This window comes from Girardinichthys multiradiatus, chromosome 13 (assembly GCF_021462225.1).
Source record: "Girardinichthys multiradiatus isolate DD_20200921_A chromosome 13, DD_fGirMul_XY1, whole genome shotgun sequence".
In the NCBI taxonomy this organism is placed as follows: domain Eukaryota; kingdom Metazoa; phylum Chordata; class Actinopteri; order Cyprinodontiformes; family Goodeidae; genus Girardinichthys; species Girardinichthys multiradiatus.
Window position 1 is genome coordinate 22,283,978 of NC_061806.1, and position 18,178 is coordinate 22,302,155.

The 18,178-nt window shown below is 41.0% G+C and overlaps 1 protein-coding gene across 5 annotated transcripts in view; it reads right to left on the reverse strand.

Annotated features, from left to right (window-relative positions):
- pum1 (pumilio RNA-binding family member 1) overlaps nt 1–16,656 on the reverse strand; it is a 30,023-nt gene extending 13,367 nt beyond the window's left edge. Inside the window, exons 1-9 of one of the 5 annotated variants that reach the window (XM_047383860.1) lie at nt 16,499–16,656; nt 8,877–9,053; nt 5,500–5,622; nt 4,559–4,627; nt 4,000–4,102; nt 2,300–2,493; nt 1,985–2,157; nt 1,634–1,898; nt 1,449–1,542 (exon numbers count right to left, since the gene is read on the reverse strand). In XM_047383860.1, the coding sequence (XP_047239816.1) occupies nt 1,449–1,542; nt 1,634–1,898; nt 1,985–2,157; nt 2,300–2,493; nt 4,000–4,102; nt 4,559–4,627; nt 5,500–5,622; nt 8,877–9,038 (1,183 nt within the window). In that variant the 5' untranslated portion in view covers nt 9,039–9,053; nt 16,499–16,656. Of the gene's footprint in view, nt 1–1,448; nt 1,543–1,633; nt 1,899–1,984; nt 2,158–2,299; nt 2,494–3,999; nt 4,106–4,549; nt 4,628–5,499; nt 5,623–8,876; nt 9,054–16,498 lie in introns of all 5 variants that reach the window. The other 4 variants (XM_047383859.1, XM_047383858.1, XM_047383857.1 and 1 more) reach the window with 4 other exon arrangements.
- Nucleotides 16,657–18,178: the final 1,522 nt, after the last annotated feature.

The window sequence follows — 18,178 nt, forward strand, 5'->3', positions numbered from 1 at the left end:
GGTACCAGAGGTCGTGAAACTGTAATGCTAGAATATTTCTCGTCCAATTGAAGTCTTCTAACACGCTGTCTAGCTGTTAGCACGTGACCTCATCTGGTAAAGAATGGGTAGGTAGTATTTACGAGAAGCGGACATGAAAGAGGATTTTATCTACATTTGGGTGGCAGAGTACTTCCTGACACAGTCTGCTGGCGTTGCTCCCGACACCACTTCTTATAAAAGCTCTGAAGGAGCCCCCACCGCTTTTAAATTGTTTGTTTGACAGCATTTTGGGTACTTCATCAGTGGAGTGACAGACAATATAGCAATGTGAGGGTAGCACATTTTTAATAACTGCTTTCGGACCTCTTCAGTATTAGACAAGCAGAATAGCTTCAATTTATGGATTTATCAAAACTGGACTGGATTATTGTATAACAGTTGTAGATTCTCTGAAACCGGTTGTGATTTGTCAAACTTTCACTTAATGTCTGTTACCACTGGGCTGCTGTAGGGTTTTTGAAATTACAAAGCACTATTTTCTTCTGAGAACCTCAGTAGACACAAATTTCTTAAAAAAAACAAAAAAACGAGAAAGGTCTTAGGTCCCGTCCACACGGAGACGAGCATAGGCATGTCTGGAAAAGTATTTTGTTGTTTAGGTTTTGTCCCCTCATGGATTTGGTGTTTTGGGAGACCAAACGATGACGTCATAGCTCCAACCCACATGCGCCTTTTTGCAGCCATTCAGTGTTTACCTCGCACGGGTTATCTGTGCCTGGCGTTTCTATCCACAGGTGTTTCATTGCCGGAGTCACAGCGCCACCATTATGTCTGGCATGCATACTACAATGTTTTCAGTGGTGCTGCATTCACTCGTGTGGACACATATTTTATTCTAAATCATTTTGACACGATGCCGCTTCAGTCTTCATGTGGACTAGGTTAAAAAAGCGTCACCTGCATTTTCCATTCTGGATTTTTAAAGAGATTTTTTTTTTAAAGCGTAATGTCATCCAGATTAAATAGAACCCTTGTAGTGCACTTAAGTGCCAAATTACACTCTTCTTGTTTTTAGTGCAAAAGGAGAAGAAATTTGAAGAAAGGTGCTTAAGAGGAGATTTTTTTGTTACAGAATTTGAACCAGGAGAAGCTACTATTTTGCCACTTGAGGAGTTCTGGATGGAGCATATTTAAAGACAAAGGTTTTTCATCTTAAATGAAAAATGTATATCGTTGTTGTACAGTTTTGACTTCATTGCTGCCGAGTGGGTTTTTCTTTCAGGAAATGGCATGTTTTAGTCTATATACTCCAGTTAACGATTAATCAATTAATACATCAGTTGGCGATTATTTCAATATTCGATTTATCACAATTAATTGAATATTACTTTTATATAAACACTTAATTAAACTGTAAAAAAAGAAAAAAAGGTAGTTTTAGTGTGAATAAGTAAAAGGACACTTACCAATGTGGGGCTGCTGTGCAGCTGCCAGCGCATATTGCTGTTGCTGAGCTGCTGTTAACTGCTGCACAGCTAGAGCGTTGTTTCTCTGAAAAAGCTGCGAACAAAATCACAGTTTAATGTCATCCGAGGCACTTAGAGAACCTATGGGATGAATACGTTCTGCTTTCTGTGCCTGCAGTCATTACCTGCTGCTGGTTAGCGTAATCAAACAGACCCACAGTGGGAGCAGAGTCCATGGGCATCTGAGAGTTGTAGTCAAACTGAAGCGGCTCCATCACCGACTCCATGGCGTCCATGGTAACACCACCTTGATCCACTCCAGAGAAATCATCAGGGGGTTTTGGGCCTCCACCGCCACCAAGAGGAGTCAAGCCTTCAGACCCTACCCCTCCTGGACCCCCCAGCAGGTCGCCCTCAGGGCCAGGTGGGGGCATGTTGACAGACGGACGACTGCAGGGATGAGAGAGACATGGGGTCAGTTTTCATGTGCAGGACGTCTGACTAGCAGGCATTTCTCCAGTGATAATGTCTTTTACCCAAACTCCTTCACATCGACGTCGAGACCGTTCTGTACGGGCAGCCCGTTTGGGTTGATGACATCATTGATCACATCACTTTCACTTTCTGTTAACTCTTTCAGTTTCTCTCCCTCAAACGCCGTCTTCGGCTTCTCCCTCTTCTCTTCCTCCACCTCTCCATCCCGCTGTCCCTGCATTGTGGAAAACACACAAGAAATAAACACAAATCACACTAAACTACAGCAGCGCAACAACAGGACAGTGCTCTATAGAATTTGCACATAAGAGGTGGAAGAGAGAGATGTCAGTGTTTAAGTAATTAAAATTACTTACATATGGTCCTTTTCTGAGGCAAGGATCCAATTTATCAGCTGGTGAGGACGACAGAACGTACTCCACCATGCTAACTCCCAGCCCCCCACTTTCAGATCGCGGTGACATCACTGAACCCACCCCTACTTCACCTCCGCCGTGGAAACCCTGCCCTGGCCGACGGGACACCATGATCGGCTGAGACACGGAGTGATCTGTCATGAGGGACAGGGATGAAGATTAATACAGAGTGCAGGAGGAAACTCTGCAATTTACCTCAAACAGATTTCAGTCAGGCTCCATGATGAGGAAACCATACAGCTTGATTATAATTATTGCTACATTTTAATATCAATTTGCTCCCTCCTTCCTTTCTTTTATGACATCATAAAGTTACCATCAGTCTCTGAGCTTTAGCATCTCAGAGGCCATCATCTACAAGAGCCTGCAAAAGTATCCATACACTACTTCTTTTTTATGTTTTATACAAACTTTAGTGTATTTTTTAAAAGGTTTCTGTGGCACTAGTGGTCTTTATTTGCAGTACTCAAAGGAAATTGGCTGCATCGAGGACTAACAGCCTCCGTACGTGGGGTGCACACTCTACCACTACACTACGCATCGCCCCGAAATGTTTTTATAGGATTTTTGGTTGTGAGGCCACAACCGAATAGCACGTCATCTTGAAGTTGAAGGAGAATAATAAATCACAAGCTTTGAACATCCCATAGAGCACTGTTCAGTTCATTCTGCTTATCTGAGAGCAGGGTTATTGATCCAAAAAGAAAAAGTCTTCCCATCAAACCATTTTATATGTGAGCAACCTGCTGCGAGGACCCAGTGTGTCACTGCCACTCTGCAGCGCATTGACAGGTGTATTGCAGATCCGGTTCTGTCAGTCATGATCATAGGTGGGGGTTGGAACATAGACGGACCATTAAATCGAGAGCTTTGCTTTATGGCTCAGCTCTTTCTGTTCATTTTATTAGAATACAAAGATGGGCAGAACGAAGAGAGAGCGTTAATCAGAGAAGCAGCCAAAACGCCCAGAGTAACTCTGAAGGAGCTGCAGAGAGCCACAGCTCAGGTGGGACAATCTGAGAGAGAGAGCAGGACATTTCTGTCCTGGAGAGGCTACAAGCACCCTGGTTCGAATCCCACAGCCTGCAAGACCCTTAGCCCCTGAATGCTCACCGAGTGCCACACAATGGCAGCCCACTGCTCCCTATAGGGATGGGTTTAATGCAAAACACAATTTCACCATTTTGAGATCAATAAAGTCTACATCTTTATATAATTATCATGCACTCCTCTTAGGAAGTGCAATTATTTTAATGGAATTTCAATGGTATGTATGATTTGATATTTTTATATAAAGATTTTAGATGTTACAGTGTTGATGAAAACATGATCATCCTGTAAATATCTTCAGAGCAGCTCCAAAAAGTTCTACAAAACGTTTAAAATGACGATGGTTCTGGTGTTGTGTCGCAGAGCTTCAAAATAAATCAGAAAAATCTTTTGTCATGTCTACAGAAATAACTACTCTGAGCAGAAGTGAAGCAGGAGGATTTGGCTTAATGATATCAGCTTTTGATTCAGACAGGAATCTAAAAATAATCCCCGTTAGAGGTGGTTTCTGGATATTCGACAGTTGTGCTCCTTTAATCTCAGGATTTTGTTCTTCACCACATTAAAAAGACGACCTGACTGCTTCATACCTGAGGCACCCCACGCACTGTCCCTCCACTGGTCCAAGAAGATCCCTTTTGGTCCATCCTTCCCAGAATCGTCCGTCTCCCAAAATTTCTTTCCAGTTAGGAGCTGCTGTAGAGACACAGGGAAAGCAACGAATTGAAAAAGAACAAGCGTTAAAGGTTGAGTAGTGTCAAAAAATAAAGCGACACCTATGCAGAAAGGTCCAAAAAAAGTGAAAGATGTTCTGAAACACGATAATTTGTGATGGCAACATTTAAAAGAAGAACTCTGCCTGAAAGGCTGAAAGAGACCAAGAAATCCAGGCTTATTTTCCTGGATGAACTTCTAAGTAAGAGCAGCCATGAAACAAGCATGGCTCAAAGTTTTCTATGACAACCAGTGTTTAGATTCTGGTATTTTTTTACTGGCTTTAATTCAAGTAATAATCAGAAAATAAATGCAACATTGTTGAAACCAACTATTTGTATCTAGCTTTAAAAGGTCTAAAGCTGTAAATATCCAGACTTCACGATTCGTCATTAATTAGGATGCAGCAACTGCTACCTAACTCACATTGCTCACCTCTCCCATAGCTCGTCCCTCCAAAGCCAGAGCCTGGAAATCATGGTTCAGCTCATCCATGGACCGCACCTGAACATCAAAAAAGCCGCACTGAGTCATAAAAACAATGTAAATGTCTTCACTCATACTTGACTAACATATAAAACATAACCTAGTCTGTAATTAAGTTGTTAATGAGTGAATGCTTTAATAACTGTCTTGTTTAAATAAAGACTAAAGCAAAAAGCCTAACCGAAGCTTAACTTGGTTAAAGCATGTAGTCACATCTATGAAAATAACTCTCGTTAAAACATTAGAGTAACAGATGTATGTCCTAAACGGACTTCAATTTGCTTTAACACACATGGGCCAGTTATTGGTATTTACCTTATACTGTTCCTGTGCTTGAAAGTCCTACACTGCCTGAGTTAGTGGTCTTTTCTCCAGCTGTTTGGAACACAGGATAACACAGTGCTGCCCCTCTCCCACCCGTTGCTGTGCACTGCTAGTCAGCTAGCTAAAAAAAAGGCTAATGCACTTTTCTCTTGCTGACACGAAATACAAATTCAGCTAAATTTAGCATGGATTTATTATAGATGTTCACAAGTTTGCCAAGTCCAATTCATGTCTCAAGTCTTTACGTTTTGGTAAATTAAGTGAGACTCGCATCTGTGTGTGAAATGAGAATTGCCATCTCTGGTGTTGATCCTATACTTTTGTTTTAGCTTTTGCAATAAAATAGAGGCGAACAACGTTACAGATTTAAATATTATAACATCAATAATATGCTGCAGTATTCTAGCAGCAGCAGGAATCATTATTTTCTTTCTGCTTGTCAGGTTATACATTTTTGAGGAAATACTGTGACACTGTGGGATTTCAATGTCATTGCAGCCTATGCCTACTCACAAGTAATCCAGACAACCCCGTATTAACAGTAAACCCCCCAGGTATGTACATACCTGACTGTCATGGATGTTGTCTCCAGTCGGCCAGCGATGTTTGCCGGGCTGTTCGCCATGCTGCCGCTGGAAGAAATAATCTACCATGGCATCATCCTGGGAACGTCCGGCGCCCGCCACACCCTTTCATTGAAAACACAAACACAAGTAGATGAAGCTACGACTGGGCAGGCAGTCTGAAAAAAGCCACTATGAACAGGGATTATCACCAGAATATGCCTCAACAGTAAATATTCAAAATAAATTAAGCAAGATTCAAACAACAAAATGCATTGTAAGATTAAGCTTTATCTAAACGGTAACTATCGGATAGGACTCTTTACTGGCCAATGACCAGTTTGGGTTTTCTTTAAGATCTGACGTGCCAATTCCAGTTTTGCTTTTTATGCTTTTCTTTCTGAGGACAACAAAACACTAATTTATTTGAGTAAACTTTGTGCTAATTCAACAACCACAGAAGAAAAACATCTCCCCAGGTTCCTCGAGTGAGTCATTTTAAATAGGACGCAAACAGGTGGGATTACATTATTATTTCCGTTTATGCATGAAAACAAATGACCCTAACCTTTACCTGATTTACGGAACCCAAAACAAAGAACATAAAAGGCTTTTATTATATGTTTTACAGACCTAAGAAAGGCTTTGGTGCATTTAATGAACAAAAATAAAACACGTTTTTCACTACTTGAAATGTCAATCAAGAAAAAAATTATTCACAGATTTCAGATTTTGCGATCTTAGCATCGTCTAAACCCACAAGGAGATGACCAGAATCACATTTTGATGTGAAAAGGTCACATACATTAAAACAGAAAGGAGCCCTTTACCCTATAACAACAGGAAAGGTGACTTACTTCTTACTCATTCTGAGCATAAACACAAAATTCCCCTCAAAAACCTTTCTGCCTCCACAGAACTGTTAGTCAAACTGCACTGGAAACAGATGGAGCATGTTATCAAAATGTGATTTAACTTGAACTAACCAGAAAACCATACCAATAATGCAACATGTTGCAGCTGAGAGTATCAGATCTGGGAACCACATCTCTGATGATCAACTAAACCAGTTATTTTTACTTTTTCTTGGTTTTAATTAAACGTGTTGGCATGTTGGTTAGCCTGTCGGTCAGCCAGCGGCTCCAACACTAAACTATCCCGACTAAACAGTAGCACCTCAACTAACCAGGTGAAAATAAAAATAATTTACAAATCATCCACTTCATGTGCTCATCATTAAATAGCTCGTTTTATTTAGACAGTGAAGAAAATTATTTACACATTTAATTAATAATTTATCTGCACATTGATTGTGAAAAAGCAGCCTTTATTTCTCCTTTATTTTATTTTTGATTGTAATAAAAGAAGGTATGTTTGTTAAAAACCATTCACAACAAGCATCTTAAAATGACAAAGAGCGGTTTATGGTTATTATAAAACAAGATGTAAATAACCTCGTAAGGACATAATTCTTCAGTTTCATTACAGAAAACCTTCATTTATTTGGTTTATAATTAAGTGGCATAATGTGGTATGATCCATTTTCAGGCTTAGCAATAATCAGCTATATTAAAACATAAAAATATGAATTTGTTGCTTAATCTTAGTCCTTGGGATTCATTATTATTCCAAACAAGAGACAGAAATAATAAAGGCTCTGCTGGCTTTGGGTGCAACATTTACCACACTAGTAAAGCTACATATATAGTTTACCCAGTAAACACACCATTCTGGGATTAAATGACTACATGCCCGTCATCCGGATGTCTGTGGTCATGAAATCCTTTGAACGTCTAGTGTTGAAGTACTGAAGCCCCCTGCTGTTTGCTTACTGAGCAAATAGGTTGGCAGATGATGCAGTCAACTTGGGTCTACACTTCATCCTGCAATACCTCGACCACCCAGGTATGTACGCCAGGATCCAGTTTCTGGACTTCAGCTCGGCCTTCAACACCATAAACCCAGACATCCTCCACCAGAAGTTCACCCAGTTCACAGTCCCAACCTCTACGGTCAGTGGTTGACCAGCTTCCTGACTGACCTGCAGCAGCAGAAGCTGGGGAGCATCTTCTCCAGCACAAGAACCATCAGCACCGGAGTAACCCCCACTCCCCTTCTCCAGCAGTGGGGATAGAACACACCCCTGGTGGACCTGTCTGTGAAACTCCTGAAGTTTGCGGATGACACCACTATCATTGGTCGGATCCAGAACAATGACGGCATACAGACAGGAGGTGGATCTGCTGGTCCAATGGTAAGGTCAGAACCGACTGGATCCTATCCCACCTAAGACAGCGGAGATGATGGTGGACTTTCAGAAGACACCCCCCAAACTGCCTCCCCTCACCATCCTCAACAATACTGTCTGCTGTGGACCACTTCTGGTTCCTTGGAACCACCCTTTCTGAGGACCTGAGATGGTCCTCTCACATCGACACAGTTCACAAGAAGGCCCAGCAGAGACTGTACTTCCTGCAGCAACTCAAAGAGTACAACCTTCCACAGGAGCAGCTGGTCATCTTCTACTCTGTCATAATTCAGTCTGTCCAATGCACGTCAATCATTGTGTGTTGGGGCTCATTCATAAAACAGGACAGGTCCAAACTGTAACGAACAGTCAGGTCTACAGAGAGAATCATTGGGGCTGACCTTCCCTCCATTCAGGACGTATACAGGTCTAGGGTCAGGAAAATGGCAGCTAACATCTCTGCAGATCCCACACATCCTGCACACAAACTGTTCAGGCTTTTACCTTTAGGCCAGAGCTACAGAGCGCTGTCTGCTAAAATCAGCCGCCATGGAGACAGTTTCTGTCCCTAGGCTGACTCTCTGATGAACACTTAAATAGTCAGAGTGCCCAGATTGATACCATGTATATTTGCAATTCAACCATGTCTTTTGCTTTTGTAAAAACACAGTATATACACATGTTTACAAAAAAAAAACTATTATTTTTACTTTCCTTCTTATAATTAACATATAAAATGTCTTTACTAAGAGCAAAGTGAAGTGGATCCAGAGTCGAATTTCTTGTTGGTGTGCACAAGCTTGGCAAAGAAAGCTGATTTTGATTAGCAGATCGCAGAAGCCCTACAAACCCCCAAAACCAGATAAAACTTCATTAAGCTCCTGAGAGCTGACTGACGTACAAATACAGATGCTGACAAGTTTTTTGGCAGCGCTGGTAAAGATGTGTAAAAATCCTTACAGATGAACACTAAGTGGTATCCTACTAGCAAAGCACAGACACATTCAAGATGAGGTAAACCAGCTCAACTTTCCAGTGGACCGTAAGCTCACCCTGCTTTCTTTTATCAGGTGCATTCATTCATTTACAAATGAACCAAAAGCAGATAGGAATCAAGAGCTGTGGGTATTACCTGCTGACTGGGGGGTGTGGCCTGAGGGGTTTGTCCGGTGGGGGGGGCATGTCCTCCGCTGCTCAGCACCACTGGCATGCTGGGAGATGTACTTCTATGGTGGGGACTGAATGAATCCTGCCAGAGCACTGCTTTCCTCTTCAACACACACACACTGCTCATTCCACCACAGCCTGTCTAGAGAGAGAGAGAGAGACACGTGTTTTACTCGAAGACTGGTTCAATACACTGAAGAAACACAAGTTTGATCTGTCCAGACAAGTTTAAGAAGATTTCTACTGATTTATAGGATGATACAAAGGCTAAATGTGGAATCCAGAACAGCTGAGTACTGCAAAATAGTAGTATTTCAGACACACAAAACTACTAAAAATAAATTTAGTAATTCTGAATTTCATCACAGAATCAGTACCTCATTAGCACTTTAGATTGATGCCTTAACGTCTGCAGTCTATTATACAAACACAGTTTTAAATAAAGCTTGGCAAAGCATTTTATTATGCAGACTCTGATCAATAATCATAAACAGATTGCAAATGGGAATTAAAGTTTACCAGGTAAGAGGAGCTTGGCTCCACCAAAACGCCCAAATAAGTTTGTACCTGGGGAAAAAGTGCCGAAAATGTTTACCTCCACATATTTTAGACCTGGCTTGAAACCGCTCTCTAAAAGATGCCATGGTCAGCTGTTTTACACGTTTAGCTATTTGAATGGGTGTAGTAGGTTGTACATGTTTTAATTTGTCAAATCAAAAGTCAACCTTTCCTACCAGTTAAAAGTGAGGTTTCTCCAACAGGATGGTGCTGGTCACTGTAAGCAGGCTCTACAAGGTGGACAACATGCACATTTTCATGGATGTGGTGATTGTTCACCTGTGGTTGCACCCAAAAAACATTCCTGAGACGTTCTAGTGCTGGGTAATAAAACTATTCCAAAAATGTATAAAGAAATAGGAAAATGTCACCAACAATGATAGTTTGACTTTAAAATTCAACAAACCAGACAATACATGTGGCCTCTCAGGTAGGATGTGGAGCCACCACTATTTGAGCACCTTTACAAGATGGAGAAATTGCAAACAATAATGTTTGCATTATTTTGCACTTTTAAACAGTAGTACAAATGGGAGTTTAGATCAGGTTTGGTCAGATTCAGGCCTGTTTACCCAACAACGTTTTCTGGTAAAAACTGACAAGTTTAGCTGCGCTTCTACTGCTCGTTTACAACGATACACGTTTTGTCTGAAAACGGCACAAGTTGAGAACAGGTTTATAAGGCCACAGTTATCACTACAGGCGTCTAAATTGTTTATGCATGCGTTTTATCACACATAACCTATTGTCTTACAACTTGGTCACAAGCAAATAAAACAGCACTGAAATCTATAGTCAGTAAACACACAGACAGTCAAATTATTGAACAAAAAAACCATTAAAATATCATCATTGCAATATTCTAGAAAAACATGGGTTCTTGGGTTGGGAATGTTATTAAATTCTCAAATCTCTGTCTTCTGTACAAAATTGTTAAAGGTCTGTCATCTCCACCACTCACTCAGTTTGTAAAAATAAGGAACAACACATCTTGTTTAACAAGAGGGGCAATCCGGGAAGATTGTACTGTTCCTTTCTGGAAAAGTGCTTTTGGTCAGAGTGCATTTTCGGTTACAGCTGGGCGGGAGTGGACCTCTATTCCTCAGACAATCAGAACATCCGCCACTTATAATCAATTTAAAAAACAACTAAAGATTTGGTTCATAACACATCTGTCAACACTCTGTATAGCAAACACCTTCTCCTAATCCCATCATGGGACCACCTGTGTTTTTGCTATCAATATGAACAATTCATTTAGTTTTAATTACTTCTTTCACGTTTTTTGAAAATTGCCTGTAGTTTACTTATGTATTTATTGCTTGTACTGATTGATTTTCTTTTTTTTATTGATTTGACAAATTTGTGTAGTTTAGTTATTTAAACCTTGATTGTATAACCTTTGTTTGCTTTTAACAAGACAAATGGTGTTTTGTCCCGGGACAACAGATGAAAATAGCCCGTTGGCCAATTCTGATGCATTTACAGTTTGTTAATTAATTTCCATTGTTTCTACCAAATAAACAAAAAATTCAAATTTAGGGTGTACCGGTTTGAAAACGTCCCGGTCTCCGTTGTCGTGTAGGCAGGAAAAATTAAATCTCCTTGCATGGGGGAAGCTCTGGCATATGCCGATTATGAGCGAAATCAGTAGAAATTAACAGCTACCGACTAGTTTATAACCCATAGAGGACGAAAATATCAACAACAATGGCGGATTGCAGAGTACCTACTTGTCTTTTGAATCTAGCGACGGTTCTCCAACAAAGTGCTCATTTTCTCCCCCTTTTGTAAGCAGGAAGTGTTTGCGCATGCTGCTGAGTTTCAAAGAACCTACTGCCCGCTAGTGGCGTGGCAGGGGAATTACACCAATTTCATGTTTCTAATGGTGCTTTGTGCACATAGAATGTGCTTAAAACATTGTCGTGTAGACGTGGTGACAGAAACGAGAAACAAAAATCAATTTTTCAATGGAGGTTTTTTGGTTTCTTTAACAGTCTACAAATGAAAAAAAAGCTATGTTTTACTTGTAAAATTAATTATTTGAAATCTGGCTTACAGTTAGAAAATTTGGGTTCATAAAGAGGGTTATGGTATATGGTATTAAACTTAGTTTGCTGTCATAATCGACATTTTTTAACAGAGTAGGATTTGGGCAAATGTGAACCAGATCAGCAGAGTGCTATGAAATCCATTATTATTTATTTTTTTATTAGATGCTGTTTGTCCATCAAAATGTATCAATTTCCTCTCAATTCTTTGCTTCAAAATTTAGCCCAACATTTACAAATTACAGCCTTCGAGTCACCTTTTGTTTAATGTGTCTTTTTTATTTCTTTTAACAAAGAAAAGTAGGTAAAAACAAAGGTCAGTGCCTGTAAAGTTCAACAAACATCTCTCTCAGACAGAACAACTGTTAAATTTGTTTGCCTTATCTATTTTGTACCTAACAAACTTCCCACTCAGCATATTGCGTAAATGAAACTACTTGGAAAAAGAACGCTATCTAAGAATGTGTGCACAGAGAGAGATTACTGCCTTTACTTGCAAGACATGGAGACAAACTGGTGGCTGTCGTTTTGAAAAGGTCAGAGGTGGCCTGGTTGCATAATCAGGGGAAGAGTGAAGGACTGGTAGTAATTAAATGCAGAGTTTTAAACCTGAAGAAGCGTGATAATCCACACAGCTGAGTGATGGTTGTAGATAGTGCCTTGCAAAAAGTATTCATACGCCCCAAACATTTTCATATTTTATTACATCATAACCACAAAATTCAAACTGTATTAGAGTTTTTTGTGACTAACCAACATAAAGTAATGCATAAGTGATGTGGGAAGAAAAGGATACCTGATTTTCAATAAATATTTCTAGTGTTCATGCTCCTTCACTCTGGTAATCCTGATTAAAATCAAATATGTTGAAGATGTTCTCAGATGAGGCTAGAATTTTACTTAAATATACCATCCCAAAAGGAAACATGGTAGTGGATGCATTACGCTGTGGGAATTAGGGCTGCATGATATTCGAAAACCTTGCACTGGCTATTGTATTGGTAAATATTGCAATCGTATATCAGTTGTGATGTTTATTTTCTTCTTTCCTCTCGTTCTCACCTGTGCTTCCTACACTCTGGGATCTTTAGTATTTTAGGTAATGACATTTGTGTCCAGTGTGAACATCTGCTGCTATGAGACTCTGTCCGATCAGGTAAATATTACATTAGCATGTAGAATGCAAGTTCCAGGGCTGATGGTGAGAAAAAATCCTGAGCCAGAGCTTTTTTCCATGGACATGAGGTGGGGGGTGCTATCTACACTCACCGGCCACTTTATTAGGTACACCTTGCTAGTACCGAGTTGGACCCCCTTTTGCCTTGAGAACTGCTGCAATCCTTCGTGGCATAAATTCAACAAGGTACTGGAAACATTCCTCAGAGTTTGGTCCATATAGACATGATAGCATCACACAGATGCTGCAGATTTGTCGGCTGCATCCATGATGCAAATCTCCTTTTCCACCACATCCCAAAGGTGCTCTATTGGATTGAGATCTGGTGACTGTTCGAGGCCATTTGAGTCCAGTGAACTCATTGTCGTGTTCAAGAAACCAGTCTGAGATGATTCGTGCTTTATGACATGGCACGTTATCCTGCTGGAAGTAACCATCAGAAGATGGGTACACTGTGGTCATAAAGGGATGGACATGGTCAGTAACAATACTCAGGTAGGCTGTGGCGTTGACACGATGCTCAATTTGTACTAAGGGGTCCAAAGTGTGCCAAGAAAATATCCCCCACACCATTACACCACCACCTCCATCCTGACCCGTTGATACAAGGCAGGATGGATCCATGCTTTCATGTTGTTGACGCCAAATTCTGACCCAACCGTCCGAATGTTGCTGCAGAAATCGAGACTCATCAGACCAGGCAACGTTTTTCCAATCTTCTATTGTCCAATTTTGGTGAGCCTGTACGAATTGTAGCCTCAGTTTCCTGTTCTTAGCTGACAATGACACCCGGTGTGGTCTTCTGCTGCTGTAGCCCATAAGCTTCAAGGTTCAACATGTTGTGCGTTCAGAGATGCTCTTCTGCATGCGTTGGTTGTAACGAGTGGTTATTTGAGTTACTGTTGCCTTTCTATCAGCTCGAACCAGTCTGGCCATTCTCCTCTGACCTCTGGCATCAACAAGGCATTTGTGCCCACAGAACTGCCGCTCACTGGATATTTTCTCTTTCTCAGACCATTCTCTGTAAACCCCAGAGATGGTAGTGCGTGAAAATCCCAGTAGATCAGCAGTTTTTGAAATTCTCAGACCAGCCCGTCTGGCACCAACAACCATGCCACATTTAAAGTCACTTAAATCACCTTTCTTCCCCATTCTGATGCTCGGTTTGAACTGCAGCAAATTTTCTTGACCATGTCTACATGCCTAAATGTATTGAGTTGTTGCCATGTGATTGGCTGATGAGAAATGTGCGTTAACGAGCAGTTGGATAGGTGTACCTAAAAAAGTGGCCAGTGAGTGTATGTGGCGCACTTTTAACACATAACATGGAATATTATATAAAAATATCCCGTTTAACCTAAAGGAGGTTTATGATCTAGTGGGCTTCTGGGCCCAGATGTATAGCTAGCATGCTGCCTCAAAACAAACAGGTGTGTGAGGGCGATTTTATCCTCCGCCAACTTTTTGCATGAACTGATCAGCGGAGGAACGATGGTAAATGACAGCTCAGCAATGAAGGAGCAGACTCACATTTTTAAATCAGTCACACAATCGGCCAAAGAGGGTAGGATGTCTACCATGGCAAAAACAGGCACCAGGTTGTTGGGAGTTTTTGGCACCAGCTTCCAAAGGGTTTACCGTCACGACCCACCTCCTCTAACCGAGCTGAGCGCTTCTTGTTCCTTAGGTGTTTATCGACATCTTTAGTGTCTTCCCCTGGCGATATACTTGCGGTCCATGCGCGATGCCCGTTCCCAAAATTGGAAACAGCGATGACTGCTGGATAAAGGTTTGCCAAGAGCTGCCCCCACCTCATTTCTGATTGGCTAGCAGGCCTATTTAGCGTGTTTGGGAGGGAAAGCTGTGCTTCTGTTAAATTCAGAGAAATGTCTGATAAATTTCTGGGTGAACCAGCTTTTTTTTTCTCAATACGCCATTGATCCGGCACATGCAGGAGCGCTATTAGCCCGGAAGTTCATAAAACTTGCAATATATTAGTCAACCATAATCGCGCTCCCAGCAGTCCTTTGCTGCAACAGGTAGTTTTGCAAAGTTTTGCCTCAGAGGGCTGTTTAGTATGGCTGCACAATAACTCGTAGATAATTGTTTTGTTATTGCAGTATAACTATACGTATATAGTGAATAAGTGCCTGGACGATAATAGGTGTTAGCTAATAATTTATGTACTATGCATTCAGGCTCTCTATGCCTGTAGTATACTTAGTGACATTTGTTCATTTGTTATTTAATTCAGCATAAAAGGTTTTAAAGGTAAAAAGTGGTAAAGTCAATAGGAAACTACAGGAAAGTTGCTTCAATGTCAAAAGAAAAGACTTCTTGTTAAGATGTAAATCATGATTTGCATTTTGTTTCCCAGCAGCTGGACAGTATTTTGCCATGAGCCCAAAGCAGAAAGACATTAAGACTTTTTAATTATGTTTTTATTGCAAGTCATATCATTATCATTGAGCTATACATATCGCTTGTTTCCCAAAAATAGTTCAGCCTCTACTGTATACATATGCAATAAAATTTGAAAACAGGTCTTTGTCTTACCCTCCACTTCACAGTTATGCACTACTTTGAATCAGCCTATCATATAAAGTAAAAAAATATAAACATTAAGCATTTGAACTGTAACAAAATGTGGAGATCAAGGACTGTGGCTACTTTTGCAGGGTATAAGGTCATGAAGGCATTAGTGGCGTTCAACATTAAGAGTATAATTTGTGTTTTACAACCTCTCCTTATCCAACAGGCTCTAATCTCACATTAGTGTCCCTACAGGAGAAGCAGTGACAAGCAATCCTTTTTAAACTGATCCATATATAGCGGGTTACCTTTGTGTGCGCCTGTCTGACACTATGGACCTTCTAAACACATGCAGCCCGGCCAACTAAAACCACCCTGAAAGATAACCACAAACCAGCCGGTTAAACACCTCCAACAGCTAACCCGGACAACTGATCATTAACAAACCTAGTGCTGCCTTTGTTTTCCTGTTACACTCATTCAGCAACAAGGAAATGCTAGCTCTTCGTCTTGTTCCAAGTCTCTCAACACCCGGAAATCCACCCCAGAACACGTCCATTCCGCACACTGCTCTGTGTGCTCTCAGTTTACCTCGGTCCCCGGAAACGGGCAGAGTACTCCACAGTCCAGCGGGGTTAATCATTCAATATCAGGTCTCAATCCACCGCATTCCGGGCACACAGGGGTGTGACAATCCCAACCTGCTGCTAACAACAGATCCCGTTTGGAGTCTCCACACAGGCCACCCCGGCACCTACAACATGCTAACGAAACAGAAACTGTAGCTGGAAAAAGTCGTACAACTACCGAGGTTTCTTATATAAACTAGCGTTCACTCACACCAGTTATCCGTGTGGTATGGAGGGATCACTGCCTGTGTCTACCAACAATAACACGGCCTCCCGTTACAAGCTCCAACCGGTTGCAAACATGAGCTTCTAGCAATCATTTTTAACAGCCTTGGTAGTCCCACAGCTTCATAGTGCTGTAATCGATAAACACCCGAGGGATTTTACCTGTCTGCCGACCCCGCAACCCGGGTAGGACCCACTGACGCGGATGCTAACAAAGGCCCGAAAGCTGTCTGGAGCGGAAGACCGACACAAGGGGAGGAAGGAGGCAGGCAGCAGAAATGTACACTGCCCGCTTCAGCTTCATAAAATCCCCTTATTTCACCTCTCTCTGACCCACTAAAGCCACAATATCTGTATCTGGACGTTAATAACTAAGGTCTGGAGCAACAGCGCAGAGAGTCCGGGCGATACTTACCGGCGGAGAGGGTGGATGGTCGCGGATTTTGGCCCCAGTTTTTCTCTGACACCCCGGGCTTTCACTCCAACAACATGGCGGCTCGACGGAGGAGCAGGCAGCAGCGCCGCATGACGGGAAGGGATGAGAGGGAGCGTACGGTTCATTGCGCCTGTATGGCAAGCCGTCGCGTTTTCTAATAAAACCACACATCCAACATTGGGCGTCAGACACCAATAATACCTGTTTTAGGCAATGGAAAAGAAAATTAACCATGAAATGTTGTAGATATTTTATTACCAGAAAGTGAAAAAAAAAAAGTAAATTACATTTCCACGAAAAACGTGCTGAAAAAAAAACACTTTGCTCTATTTAGTTTAAAGGGCATATTAATGATTTAAAGAAAAAAAAACTTAAATTCACCCCTAAAATACACATCCAGGTCAAATGTTATGCTACTTGCATGCACACAAAGTTTTGCAAAATAAAGAAGAAAAAAAACACTCAAAAAATGTCCACAAAATGTGCCACCCGAAGATTATTAATGGCTATCAGGCAACCCATTGCAAAACTTTCTATCTACACCCCAGCAATAATAGCATTTTTCTTGTTACAATTACTGTATATGCCTACAGTTAGACTTATAATTTTAAATATCTAAAATTACATTTATACTTATAAATACTTCATTTTAAAATCTTCACAAATGTAGTAGGAAAAAACAAGTCTGAGATATCAAAGTGATTTAAGACTTTAATTAGCTTTTCTATCATTAACCTTTGACAAAGTTGAATATGTATTGCAGACCGTATCTATAATTCTATTTTCCAAAGTTAACAAAACAAAACCTTGAAAGGCTTTGATTTCAGTGCAATTATCAGTTTCACATGTCTCAAATATCTGATGACAGATTATGTCCTTCTGATGCATATCATGATGCATTGTATTTGTACTGAGAAGTTCCAAAATGGACCAATCAATAGAACTTTCCCTGAAATTGGAATTCTCACTAGGAAAGTCGGTGATCCCCCTCTAGCCCCAGGTTATGATTCAAAATGGATGCTGCACACATAAAACGTAGTGAAAGTTGAGGGAGCAAAACCTTTTATCTGCAGCTACCCGTCCTGATGACTTTCGACCTATACCGCTTACATTTGTCATCATGAAGTTCTTTGAGCAAATCATCAAGAACCACATCTGTGCCTCCCTTCCTGACACATTGAACCCTCTACAGTTCACATATGGAGCAAAAAAGTCCACAGACGACACCATTGCTCTAGCAGTCCACACTTCCCTCAACCACCTGGAGAGGGGGAACACCTACAGTACAGACCAAAAGTTTGTACACAACTTCTCATTCAAAGAGTTGTCTTTATTTTCATGACTATGAATATTGTAGCTTCACACTGAAGGCATCAAAACTATGAATTAACACATGTGGAATTATATACTGAACAAAAAAGTGTGAAACAAGTGAAAATATGTCTTATATTCTAGGTTCTTCAAAGTAGCCACCTTTTGCTTTGATTACTGCTCCACACACTCTTGGCATTCTGTTGATGAGCTTCAAGAGGTAGTCACCTGAAATAGTTTTCCAACAGTCTTGAAGGAGTTCCCAGAGATGCTTAGCACTTGTTGGCCCTTTTGCCTTCACTCTGCGGTCCAGCTCACCCCAAACCATCTCGATTGGGTTCAAGTCCG